The 13,453-nt window shown below is 38.1% G+C and overlaps 1 protein-coding gene across 1 annotated transcript in view; it reads left to right on the forward strand.

Moving 5' to 3' along the window:
- The window catches only part of LOC107555694 (WW domain-containing oxidoreductase-like), a 174,385-nt gene extending 161,354 nt beyond the window's left edge, over positions 1 to 13,031 (forward strand). The window contains exon 5 of the mRNA XM_016238561.1: positions 12,287 to 13,031. Coding sequence (XP_016094047.1) covers positions 12,287 to 12,478 — 192 coding nt within the window. The 3' untranslated portion in view covers positions 12,479 to 13,031. The remainder of the gene's footprint in view (positions 1 to 12,286) is intronic.
- Positions 13,032 to 13,453: the final 422 nt, after the last annotated feature.

Consider the following 13,453-nt stretch of genomic DNA (forward strand, 5'->3'; position numbering starts at 1 on the left):
TATATATATATATATATATATATATATAATTATTATTTTTTATTTATTTATTTATTTTTATAAAATTTAATAATAATAGTGGCAGTAAAACACCAACAACTTGTTTTCTTTTTTCCAGTGGTGGACGAAGTACACAAATCAAGTACTTGAGTAAAGGTACAGATATTTATAATAAAACATTATTCCAGTAAAATTATGAAGTACTCCTTTTCAATTTTACTTGAGTGAAATTACAAAAGTACTTGATTTTTAATGTACTTGTAACTTAAGTAAAAATAATGATTGATTGAATGTTTATTTTGTAATTTTATATAGGCTACTTATATAATTTAATATATATATATATATATTAGGGGATACATACTGCTCAAAATACCTGGGTTTTAACTAGTATATGGAGTCAATTTTGTTTTTGGTATGGGCTATGTTGATGAGAGTACAAGTATTCACCGTGAAGCTTACACTGGTGATGTACCTGAGCGAAAACGGATTTTACCATAAGTGATCTAATTTTCAGCAGTAAGAAAAAAACTGTTTTCAAGCTTGTTGTTTTGCAGAACATCACAGTTATTAGGGCTGTGAATCTTTGGGTAGACAGCGAATCGATTCGATTCAAGAACGATTTTTGCAAATTCACAACGATTCAATTACATTCGATTAACGATTCGATTCTGCATTCTTTAAGTGCCTTCACGGGATTATTGCATTATTTATTTATTATTTAAATGCTTCCCCTAAATTCTTTAAATGCTTAGTCAGGGGACAAATTACACAGCAGCCTTTATGGTTACAGAACCATAGGTTTGAGAAAGAAAAAAACACTTTTGTCTATTGTTAGATGCTAGTTTAATGATGACATGGCATATGTAGAAATTGATGTAAGCCAAGATTTAAAATAAAAAAGAGCTTTAAAAGTATTATGTAGCCTATAGGCTAACATTTTGTCACACCAGGGGCGTAGCCATCATTTCAGAAGTGACAGAAATGCCTAATACAATAATTTTAGGTATGTATATATTATTATTATTATTATATATATACTTTTCTTATCTCTTACTTTGAATTTGCTATAAGAAATCAAATACACAGCTGGACAATAATCAATCATTTGTAATCTATCATTTTTTCCTAATGGCAATTTTATGATTGTTTTATATACTACAAACAATTATTTCAATTTTCTGCACAGAATACGGTAGAAAATATACTTTATAGTTTATGTACTGTAATAAATGATATGTCAATTAGCACTGCATCGTTCATAAATTGTATTTATATATTGTGTTTATTGTCTTAATGTTTCAGTTCATTCTGCTTTTTATTCAGTTTAGCTGCAGATATAGCCTGGCACGTCTTTAGTTCTGTGAGCGCGAGATCGCTTCTCTTTCAGTGCGAAAACTTCTGTATCTAATTTGCATCAAATAAAATGCTATAGTATTTAACTTTTCCTCTCCATCGGTGAATGATGATTCTGAAAGAAAACGTGCCCGAAGTCTGCTAGATCAACGAACGCTGCTTTCACGCATCTGGTTATCAGATAAACCTTGCGCTCTTATTTCAAGGTTGTTGTTAAAGCTGTGGTTATTTTAACAGTTTCCTTCGTACATTCGGTTAAAACACATTTATCATTCAATGGAACTGTGCATGTGCTTTAGACACTTACATTTTTGCTCCGTCCATGCAATAAATGCGCAGCCTTCGACTGCTCGGGTAATGTCGTCGGTATGACCGAGAGCCATTGGAAAAACATCGAGAAAACTCGAGTGAATCGTTACACCCCTAACAGTTATATATGAGAAAAGTCCTGATGTTAGGGATTACATTTTATTTAAGGAAAATATAATTATATTTTCATAATGTCATATACATTTTTTTTTTTCAAGCCTAGTCTGTGGGGTAGAACGCCCCTGGCCCCTTGGGGTAAAATGCTTCCCACTGTGATAATTACTGTAGTTACCATGTTCGGAACATAACATCCTTTGTTTTTCCATCAAATGTAATCTATCTAGGTGGCTGAATAAAAATATTTGGACTTTATTTTTTACAAATTATCTAAAGTTAGCATCAGCTAGCTAAATAGCTAGAGTGTTAGCATCAAGTAACAATATTGTCTGATTTTCAGCATGATTATAAATAAACATTCATATTTATCAACTGTTAATTCGGCTTGTCATTTTCTTTTTAAGCTAAAACTGCTTGTACTATGATTTTGCTCCAAATGTATAAAGCAAATGGCTTTGTCAGAATTGTGGCATTGGTAACACTTTCTATGAAGCCTGTATTTATAATACATTATAAGGGTATTCTTAATCCATTATAATGAATACATAATGCATTATAAAAAAAATGTATAATATGTTATTTAATCTCATAAATAATCATAACAATTATAGTACATTATAAAATGTACTTATTTGTAGTTATAACTTTTATGAGTATGATTATTTATAACACACAATAAACACCATGTTAAATTCAATTAATTTATAATGGATTATAAGTCTCATATCTTGACATTATTCATTTAAGATCTGTACAGTATCTTACTGATATTACAGTAAATATAGTTAAAATCCGATGTGCCATGTTACACGTTCATCTGATCAAATATATGATCTTATGGCTTTTTAAGGAAAAAATATTGTTTTTATTATTGTTGTTGTTGTTATATATAAGTGGTCTTAGTCTGCTTTAAGTAAAGTAACAAGTTAACAATGGCAAGATAGAAGACTTATAATGTATTATAACTATGGGAAATATAATCCATTGTAAGTTAAGTGGATGCATTGAACGGATCATTTGAATCAGTGAGTTGTTGACTCGAGAACTGCTGCAATCGGATCAGTCCAATTCACTAATTAATTGTTAGGTGTGATTTGCAAAAAGATTTAACAGGTTCATTGAAAGGAATCAGTTCGTTCATGAATCGGACACCGCTTTTGCGTCTTGGAGAACGTGATGATTTCTTAAAGGGTTAGTTGACCCAAAAATGAAAATTAGGCTGTGTTTTACTCGCACCCGAGGCATCCTAGGTGTATATGACTTTCTTCTTTCAGACGAATCCAGTCGAACTGTTTAATGCCACTCAGCGGGTGTTGCATTGCTTCAGTCCAAAAGAACTTAAATAAAAATCGCTCATCCATAAAAAAAGTCTCACACGGCTCCTGGGGGTGAACAAAGGCCTTCTGTAGCGAATCGATGCGTTTTTGTAAGAAAAATATCCATATTCAAAACGTAAAAATGTCTTGAATCTAGCTTGCGCTCACTGTTGTAAACAGAAGTAGTTCCGGGCTGATGACGTATGAGGTCGGCTTTTCGCATGCGCCGCTCAGAAGTGACAAACGTGGAAGCGCAGGGGAGAGATCAAAACAAAACAACGGTCAAGTACAAATCGAGGATTTCTAAAGAAGAATGTCAGAGGATTTCGATATAAGCCAAGAGGAGACTGGTTTTCCTTTGCTTCCTTTGCTCCTGTTAACAAACATTGGTTTTCACGCGACTCACCGGCATATGCGCAGCGCTGACCTCATACGTCATCCGCCTGGAGCTGCTTCTGTGTACAACAGTGAGCGCAAGCTACATTAAAGTGATTATTATGTTTTGAATATGGATATTTTTCTTACAAAAATGCATCGATTCGCTACAGAAGGCCTTTATTCACCCCACGGAGCGGTGTGAGAAAATTTTTTTTTATGGATGGCCGATTTTTGTTTAACTTCTTTTGGACTGAAGCAATGCAACTGCCACTTAGTGGCATTAAACAGTTCGAAAGATCAAAGACAATTTTTAATATAACTCCGACTGGATTCGTCTGAAAGAAGAAAGTCATATACACCTAGGATGCCTCGGGGTGAGTAAACCGCAGCCTAATTTTCATTTTTGAGTGAACTAACCCTTTAATTTCAAAATAAGTTATGATTACGGAGGCAGATTTTTAATTAATAAGGACTTATTTTTCCACAGTTCCTTGCACAATACTGTATTATCACCTCAAAACAGTTTTACCATAGCGCATGATTTCTAAACTGACACATTCTGACTTTTGCTAAACATAACCAGCCATTTTTCATTTACCAGAATGCTCCACTTGTGATGTAAAGCATTCTGGTAAATGAGTCCCATGAAACACTATTCATGATTAAAACAGCTCTGAGAAGCAGGCTAAAATGGCATGGTTGTTTCAACAAATGTGTTTTTATCTCACCTTTGCTTTTGTTAACACTATCGGTTGAGATTAGGGTGGGGTTTCATGTAAGTTGTACATTATTTTCAAACATGAGCATTAACCTTTTACCACCACTCACCAGACATTTCATTTCCAGACGGCCGCGATGCATACACCAACTGCTGCCAGATTCATGTTCATCTGTTTCAGATAAAACTGAAAATGCATTTTGAAAGTGTTTCAAGATGCAGCATAATATCATTTTGCGGAAATTTCAAAGATATTACGCTTCAGAACAACATGTACGTTTTAATCATCAATAACAGAGGGCATTTATTAAATGTATGACAAAAAATGGTTAGCACATTATTTTACAGTCCTGTTCTGCGTATACATACCATGTACGGTAACACTTTATTTTAAGGTGTCCTTGTTACACGTTACATGTACTTACTATTATAATAACAATTATTCATAATTACATGCAAGTAATCCTAAACCAGACCCTAATCCTAACCCTAACCACATGGTAAGTACATGTAGTTCATTAATATTACTCATTACTTAAATGTATAATTACACTGTAACAAGGACACCTTAAAATAAAGTGTAACCCCATGTACTTATTGTTTCAATTACAATAACTGGGCAATAACTATGTACTAATCTTGAACCTACCCCTAAACCTAACCTTAACCCAAGTAGTTACCTTATACTACCCACTAATTTCTTGGGTAAGTACACTGCAAGTAAACACACTGTAATATAAAGTGTAACCAAAAATGTCTTCCTTTACACACCCTTATGTCATTCCAAAGCCATATGACTTAGTTTTTTCAGTGAAACACAAAAGGAGAAGTTTTGAAAAATGTTCACGTTGCTCTTTTCCATACAATGAAAGTGGATGGTGACCAAGGCCTGTAATGCTACAAAAAAGAAAAGAAAAACAAAACATAACAGTAAAGTAAAATGGCTTCAAACAACACACCCTGTATTTCATGCTTTCTGAAGTCATATGATCATTTGTGTGCAGAAAAGCCTGAAATTTAAGCCATTTTTATTAAAAGTCTTGCCTGACAGCTGTGGTCCCCATTTACTTTGGTTGTATATTAAATAAGTTTTCCTCGTAAAACAAAAAAGTAGAAGATATGAATGTGGGAATATGTTACAATGATTTCATGTTGTCTTTTTTTCTGAGCATGTGATCTAGGGAAGGTTTTCATTTTTTAAACAATAAAGAGTTGAAATATAATCAAATCTGGTGTTTAGCTGGTTGTCCTAAGGCTGTGGAAATCTACATGGGCCGCTCTCTCTGCACACCTCGCCAACATGAATGTTATTACTCACTCTTGAGAGAGTGAGAATGGGTTTGTGGGAATGGGCTCCACCATCAGTAGAACGAGACTCGGGGGAGACGGAGGGCGCCTTTCCCCATTCCATTACACACAGGCCTCCGCTATAATGAAGGCGATTTTAATAGGATTTAATGCATGTGGTGGGGCAAGGTCCTGCTACCTTATGGCCCTGACAAAAGAATACGAGAGTGTAATCATCAAGCCTCATTCACCGGCAGTCCTGCACGCACATTGATCATCCTTTACATCCTTCCCTTCTGGAGGAGAAAGATTCTCGTCGGTTAGAGGACAGCAGTGATACAGAAATGTCTCTGTCCAGTTTCCATGTTTTTATTGTTCACCTTCTTTATAAAATCGTGATCTGTTCTGAGCTGTGACACAGTGCTTAGCACTCTTGCTAGAGATGTTTTGAGCTTTGGCGCTCATTTAGGAGACGAAGGTTTGAGTCTGACGTACAATGCATCTTTTTTTTCCAATTTCCCTGATCATTTCCTATGACTTTTCATTATACACACTAGATAAGTCTGTGAAAATAGGTACTGTGTTAATACATATTTTGAATTACACGTTATGTTTCAGGACTGTGGTTTCTGTTTTTCTGCAGTTCGTACTGTATATAGTGGACCTGATTCTCTTTTTAGTAAAATTTGAAGCCTTTCACCTCTTTCAAATGGTTAATCCTTTGTTTGGCTCTAATTTATATATATTTTTTCTGAGTTTATTCTTTCTTTCAGCTACTTTTTTTTCTGTGCCTTGACCTCCATTTTGCCTTGACCTCCAGGTCTGTTCCTATTCATTTGCAGGCTATTCACAGCTTCAGTGTAGATGCACCATATTATTGTCTGCCTGCTTCATCTGTTTGCTCTACAAATGTGTACATTATCACGGTTCTCCTCGGGAGAGGAGATGGTTCAATCCCAGCCCCTGCGCTCTGAAAGGACCATTATTCCTCTGTTTTTCGGGCCACAGGCCGTGGAGGTGTGTGTGTGTGTTCAGAGTTTGTGAAGTGTGTTTTGTGGTGTAAATCCTCTCTCCGGCGGTTCATTGGGCAGAAAGAATGGCCATGGCGGCTGTTTACTCTTTACCCAGTGCCCCCCTCACAGCTGGCCGGAGCACGCTCAGATGAGCTGTCGGCTCGCTGAGAGCACCGCCACTGAATGCTAAGGTAAACAAAAATGAGGGGAAAGAGAAAAAAACAGATGGAGAGAGAGGTGAAAGAAAAAGAGGAACTGCGTAAATGTTGTCGGGATTGGTTTTTCACGCTCTTTGGTGATAGAGATTTGACTTTTGGGGGTTTGGATGAGGGGAGGTTGATAATGGACAAACAAGATCTGTGAAATTCTATATTCTTTGTTTCCCCTTAAACTTTATTTTAATTAAAGCAATTACCATGCTGTCCCAGTGACTGAGGGTGGGGGATGTTTTGGCTAAAAGCTCAAGAATTCATTAATTTATTTTTATTATTAATAATTATATAGGGGACACAACAACAAAGGTTTAAGGGTATATTATTGTTATTATTTATTTATTAACAAAAGTTAATCTTAGAGCTTACTCTTCTGGAGGTCTAAATATTATAGGAATAGATTTGTTTCTATTTATTTCTATTTATTTATAAAATAATTACAACAATTTGAATGACTAAATATAGTAAAATAATATTTTGTATGGTTTAATTATTTTCTTCATCACTGGCAGATGTCCAAGTGATTGTTGTACGTCTATTGTCAAATTTAGACTGCTGAACTGTGGGTAACATGGGAAATAATTACATTGCACATTGATGAGGTGACTCAACAAGAGAGTTGACATGCATGCACTGATTCACTTTCAGCCCTAATATCGCTAAACCATCCAAATAAAAGAACACGTCACGGCAAAGAACCAAACCACTGAACATCTTGTTACAATGATTATTTATTAAATTTAAAATATCTTTAGCACAGATTAAAAATCAGACACCTCCAACTATCATGGTTGTCATGAATTGAAAATAAACATTCCTAAAAAACAGTCCCTCTTCCTCCATTGGATCCATGATCTCCTTCATAGAATAGTCTCTGGTTTGGTTATAAATGTACAGGTCATTGCATAGGGCTGAGGCAACTAACCACAATACTCTTGGGATTCGCTGAAGTCAATCACTGCATGGCCATAAAATAAAATAGAGCAAGATGCATGATATGTACCGAAAAAGTGCTAAAATAAAAGACATTTGCCTTTTGTTTGGTTGTTACAGTCAGGAAACCAGGACACACTTTGTAACAGACAAAAACATACCAATAAAATACACATAATTATTTGTTATTTATGTTCTGTGAGTATATGAAGTTTGGTTTTGAAATGTAGGGCCATGGTTCAAAATCCAGACAATTAACATTGAACATCCTCCCTCCCCAATATCATGCAGATATTGTGTTTGCCTCAACCCTCTCACAAAAATGTCTGAAGGATAACAAGGAACATGGGAAAAAACACTGTGGAATGACAGCCATAGATATAATTGCTTATACCAAAAACAAGGTAAAATAAAATAAAAATCACTAATCTGTTCATGAGATCATGTCTATTTGACCAATCGTTTTATGATGTTCCTTTTTCTCAATTCAGTTATTCTTTTTTTAGCACATGCCATATGCGTTTTTGATTATAAAAGTACCTGAAACAATTGCTAGAGTGTCAGCATGCATAGCTGTTCGATATTTACAGATGTATGTACAACACCGAAGAACTGACAGCGGAGGTGGACAGATCTGTCACGACGACATGAGCCCAATGACGGGAAAATATACACCATTTTTCTTAACCTTTTACATGCAGCAATGACAGAAAATTAAACACAACCTTTCTAGAAACAAAGGGATATTACTCTTACTCAGTAAGGTCATCACTTGCATTTTCAAGTGATTTTCTCTGCTGATTTAGCTGATCGGCCCAAAAGGGCCATCAGGGTCGAGTGCCAGGAGGTTCAGCATAACGGCAATAAGATCCATGTTCTCTTATTCAGTCTGACAATCCAATCTCACCATCTCCCTCAGCTAAATACACCAAAGCAGGAGGCTCATGGTTAGAATCGCTATTATTGTCCCGCTGCTAACGGATAAAGGAAATGGTGTTCCAGTCTAGAGCCTCAATGGATCAATCGCAGATCTATATTTAGTGAGGATGCATCTGAGAAAGCTTGATGGGAGTGTATTCAACGTTCAAAGTTCTAATAAAGCACATGTACTAAACCCCAACTGAACAATCGAGTCGACTGTATGGCAAGCATATCTGAGTTAAGCTGTAATTTAGATGGCGATTACTGTAATAAAGTAGCCTAAGCTAACTGCTATTTCTGCATTAGCCCCATTCAGTTGGCGCAGCTCTAATATGGGGCTGCTGGGATTTAACCATGTGTTCTCCCTGCTTCTCACATCCGCCAGGAAGACTAGGCAGGCTTTGGAAATGGGCTAAAGCGCATTTGGAAGAGGGTTCGGATTCATTTCAGCCCATTGTTTGGCTAAGGGACAGCAGCACGCTAGCCAGTGCTGAAATCACACTCTACATCCATTAGCGCTGGTAATCTCAGTCACGCTAGTCTTCACAGTGCGTCATTACAGAAGGCATTAGCAGCACCAAGTGGCGGCTGCAATGGAGCATGTGCGCTCGTGAGTGTATTAGCGTTAACTTTGAGCTGGTGGGTACTGTATTCTAATCAAGGTGAGGTGACAAGAAGGACACATGAATAGGAATCTGCTGAAAAATGCGTTTTGATGGTTGTTAGATACCAAACTGGTTTTCAGTGGTCAGACTGATCTGATTTGCTGGTTTTGGGTACTTCTCAGCTGGTTAGGAGAACAGGAGAACAGATGGCCAACCAGTTAAACACCAGCCTGGTCAGGATACAAGATCAGTTGAACTACCTCAGGCTGGTTTAAATAAAAATATTGAGTCTAGCGTTAGCATACATGCTTAAAACACACACGTGACCATAAAGGTATAAAATATTGGGACATTATGAAAATCAATACTTGCAGACCATTTATATGGTTTCTAAACCTTTATTCTGGGTTTGGATTTCAGAGCACATTTGTTAGTCCTAATGAGCTAATCGAAAGCCAAGAGGCATTTTGGGCAATTTGCTCAGTCTAGCGGATTTTCCTATTAGAAGCTCACCTTAATAAACAGGTAAATAATGCTACCACTTTTTTTTGGTGCATATGACAACATTAAATGTAATTACAAGAGCAGTGAATCCATAAAGGGCATCTTTGCATATTGACTCACTGTGTTGGGTTCGCTAGAGGGGTTGACTGACATTTTCCATCCTTTTATATTCCCAGCTTCAAATATGTATTAACTTATCACTGCAAAAGCAGGTAAGACTCCAGAAAGATCCATCCTTTTGATGTCATGTTTATTGCCATGCTAACCAAAGCAACATGCAGCATCTGTGTACTTCAAAAGACACTCGGTCCGACACACGCAGATACAGAAAAACACACAAACTGGAGTTAAATGGGGATGAGCGCGTGAAGTTCGCTCGCTGAATTTCTGACTACAGCCTTTGCTTTCTTCCTGCGAGTTTGTGTGTGCGTGTGTATCTAACAAGCGTTCTGTCACAGTCTTTGCCAGCTTGAGCTACAGCTGTTGATTTGGCTCCTTAAATGAGCCAAAGTCTTTGTACTGTTGCGACGCGTGTGTATTTGCGTCTGTTTAAAGAGTTGGCCGTCGGTGCACGTTCCTGTAAACGTCTGCCAGACGATCTCCTTAATGTTGCCCTGCACTTTTTTCAGATCTGAGACGCTCCTGCACTATTTGAAGATAAAGCGGCCATCTATTTCATGTGCATCTCACAGAAGTTAACTTCCTGCAGGAGTCACGTGTGAAGTAGCGCAGGACGGTTTCTTCTGTGAGAGGAGGGACATAAAAGACGAGTCTGGAAACATTTGAACTGCACGTCAACTCTAATTCTGTCTGACATGTTTTTCTTTTCCTCTGAATCTTCATCGCTCTTTCCCCAAGACAGTTAAAACCCCGGGATAACTAACCGTCCCTGACAATTAGCTGCTTATCGGTCATGCGGAAAAGTGCAGAGCATCTGTAAGACGTGAAGAGTCATTTGTTTTTGTGTAAACAATCAAACCCGAGGGCATGAACAAAATAAACACAAAAGAGGCATGACTGGGGGCGTACATGTTGCAAATCGGACCCAAATGAGTGGTTTTGATATTTCACGAGTACTTCATTAATGTGAGGGGGTGAGGGTGGAATTGCTAGGCTGACCTTTGAACCTTGGCTGAACACTATGATACCACTATGATCTTAAACTAGTTATATGATAGATGTTGAAGCTGAAGGGTGTAATATATATTTTTCTCTCAGATTTGAGGGGGGGCCAGCATCTCAACTTTTGACTCAACCAATGGTGTGACATTGAAGACTAACTATTTTTCGAACAGTGGAAGAATGGAGGACTGTTTTCCGCAATTTCACTTGTAGCTGCTAGTTTGGGTTAGGGTTACAACTTGACCTTCACCTTTACATCTTAAAAAAAGTAATTCCAGTAATTGCTTCCTGTCTTGAAAGGGGTTCACACTGAAAACGATTAAGTCGCTGGAGATTGCCAAAGTCCTATTAGCAACTGCAGTGTCCATCTGTATTAGATGGGGGATTGTGTATCTGCATTCCCATTTGTGGTCACCTAATTTGAACTCGCCAATTAGGTCTTTGTCGGTCTTGTCTCCTCAAATCGACCACTCTCATTGAAAACGACTGACTTCCAGTTGCTTGGCTGCTTCAAATCGCTGTCAGTGTGAATGGCCCTTTAGAGCTTTACATGGGGCCTGACCATTTATGCATGCATTACAGAGCATACTGGGATTTGTGGTATACGTCTCCAAACTGTCTTTAGTACCCTTCCATTGGATAGCTTTGTGCTGGATCCCTTTTTTAGGATTTAAATTTGTGTTTGTGTGTGTACGTGTAGACGCCTTCTCCAGCAATGACAGAAAGTCCCCATTGACTGGGTGACATCCAGAAATCCCTTTGACATGAGATGAATGGACAGTTTTGGTAGGCTGCCCCACAGTCTTTGCAAGACTTCCCCAAAGCACGTCTTCTCTGCTATGTACAGTATCTACAACTATACTGTTTTTGTGTGTGTGTTGATCATTGTCTGTGATTCTTGGCAGGCGTACAAGAGATATACAATAAACCTGCCAATTGAGCACTTCTCAGTTCCAGTTTCTGAGATATTTTATCCTGTTTTTCCTACTTACAGAGCAGATAACATGTCATTGCTATTGTAGTAGGTTGGTTTTTCTGCTAACCCTTGAACCCTAGAGAGGATACAGCATTCAGACATCATGAGGTTTGAGTCCACCTTAAAAGCTTTTATAGAACTTGCCAGAATTGAACACTTCCACTATAAACCAGCTCATCTCGGTGGTTCCTAGACTAGTATTTGGCAGGTACCTATATGAAAGCATGCAGATTGTTGACAGCCATATGTCCGATGTACAAGTACAACAGGAACTCCATTTGAACAGGTTCACAGTCTGTCCCATGGTGTCTTTTAACAGGCTGTGAATCACTTCCCCCATCTCATGATCAGTTTTAGGGGAGAAAAAGCAAGTCTCGGATGGTTAGAGGTGTCTTTGGTATTGCCCCGACCCTTTGAAGAGGGTCACCCAGTTCTTCAGGCTCCATACAAGAACAACAGTATTTATTTTTGCTCACATTGCTTCAGTTTATTCTGATATTTTCATTTTTGTTTCCACAGCAACAGGGAGCGGCCACTACAGTCTACTGCGCCGTGGCTCCAGAGCTGGAGGGTATCGGAGGGATGTACTTCAACAACTGCTTCCGTTGCTTGCCTTCTCTGCAGGCCCAGGACCCCACGGCAGCCGTCAGCCTGTGGGAACTCAGCGAGAGGCTCATCCAGGAGAGATCCACCCCCCCTCAGGTGCTCTGACCCCTCCTGGCCCCGTGATCCCAGTAGGGTCACCTACATGAATGTCACAGCTACATGGAGGATTCAGGCATAAGATAATCATTGTTTAAAGGGGCAAAAAAGATGAGAAGATGCAATTCTAAACTGTACAAGGACGTTGGCAATCAAGCTTGGAAGTTATCTGGGAATCGTGAACTAGAACCACACAGACTGGGACTTCTGCAGCAGATAAAGAGATGCAGAGAGACAGCGAGAGATGCAATTCAATTGTGTTTCTCTCGTTCTCAAAGGCGTAGTCACTCAATCCGGCATTAGGGTTTAACTAGGTCTAGATCACTCTATAAATGTCTCCTTAACAAGCAATAACATTTGAGTTGTCTTTAGAGGGGGTCTATATGGTTTAAATGGATGTGTACAGAATACAAATACTCTGAGATCAATGTCAACCTTTACGTCTGTACAGATAAAAATGTTGAATAAATGTTGTAACGGCGTAACCGACAAAGACAATGCAGGAAATGTACAATTTGTGAACTATTTACAAACATGGTGTCTTCACATTGCTAAGAATAAGCCTGTAAAGAGGCATGACTGGGGGCGTACATGTTGCAAATCGGACCCAAATGAGTGGTTTTGATATTTCACGAGTACTTCATTAATGTGAGGGGGTGAGGGTGGAATTGCTAGGCTGACCTTTGAACCTTGGCTGAACACTATGATACCACTATGATCTTAAACTAGTTATATGATAGATGTTGAAGCTGAAGGGTGTAATATATATTTTTCTCTCAGATTTGAGGGGGGGCCAGCATCTCAACTTTTGACTCAACCAATGGTGTGACATTGAAGACTAACTATTTTTCGAACAGTGGAAGAATGGAGGACTGTTTTCCGCAATTTCACTTGTAGCTGCTAGTTTGGGTTAGGGTTACAACTTGACCTTCACCTTTACATCTTAAAAAAAGTAATTCCAGTAATTGCTTCCTGTCTTGAAAG

This window comes from Sinocyclocheilus grahami, unplaced genomic scaffold (assembly GCF_001515645.1).
Source record: "Sinocyclocheilus grahami isolate Dianchi unplaced genomic scaffold, SAMN03320097.WGS_v1.1 scaffold543.1, whole genome shotgun sequence".
NCBI classification, from domain to species: Eukaryota; Metazoa; Chordata; class Actinopteri; order Cypriniformes; family Cyprinidae; genus Sinocyclocheilus; species Sinocyclocheilus grahami.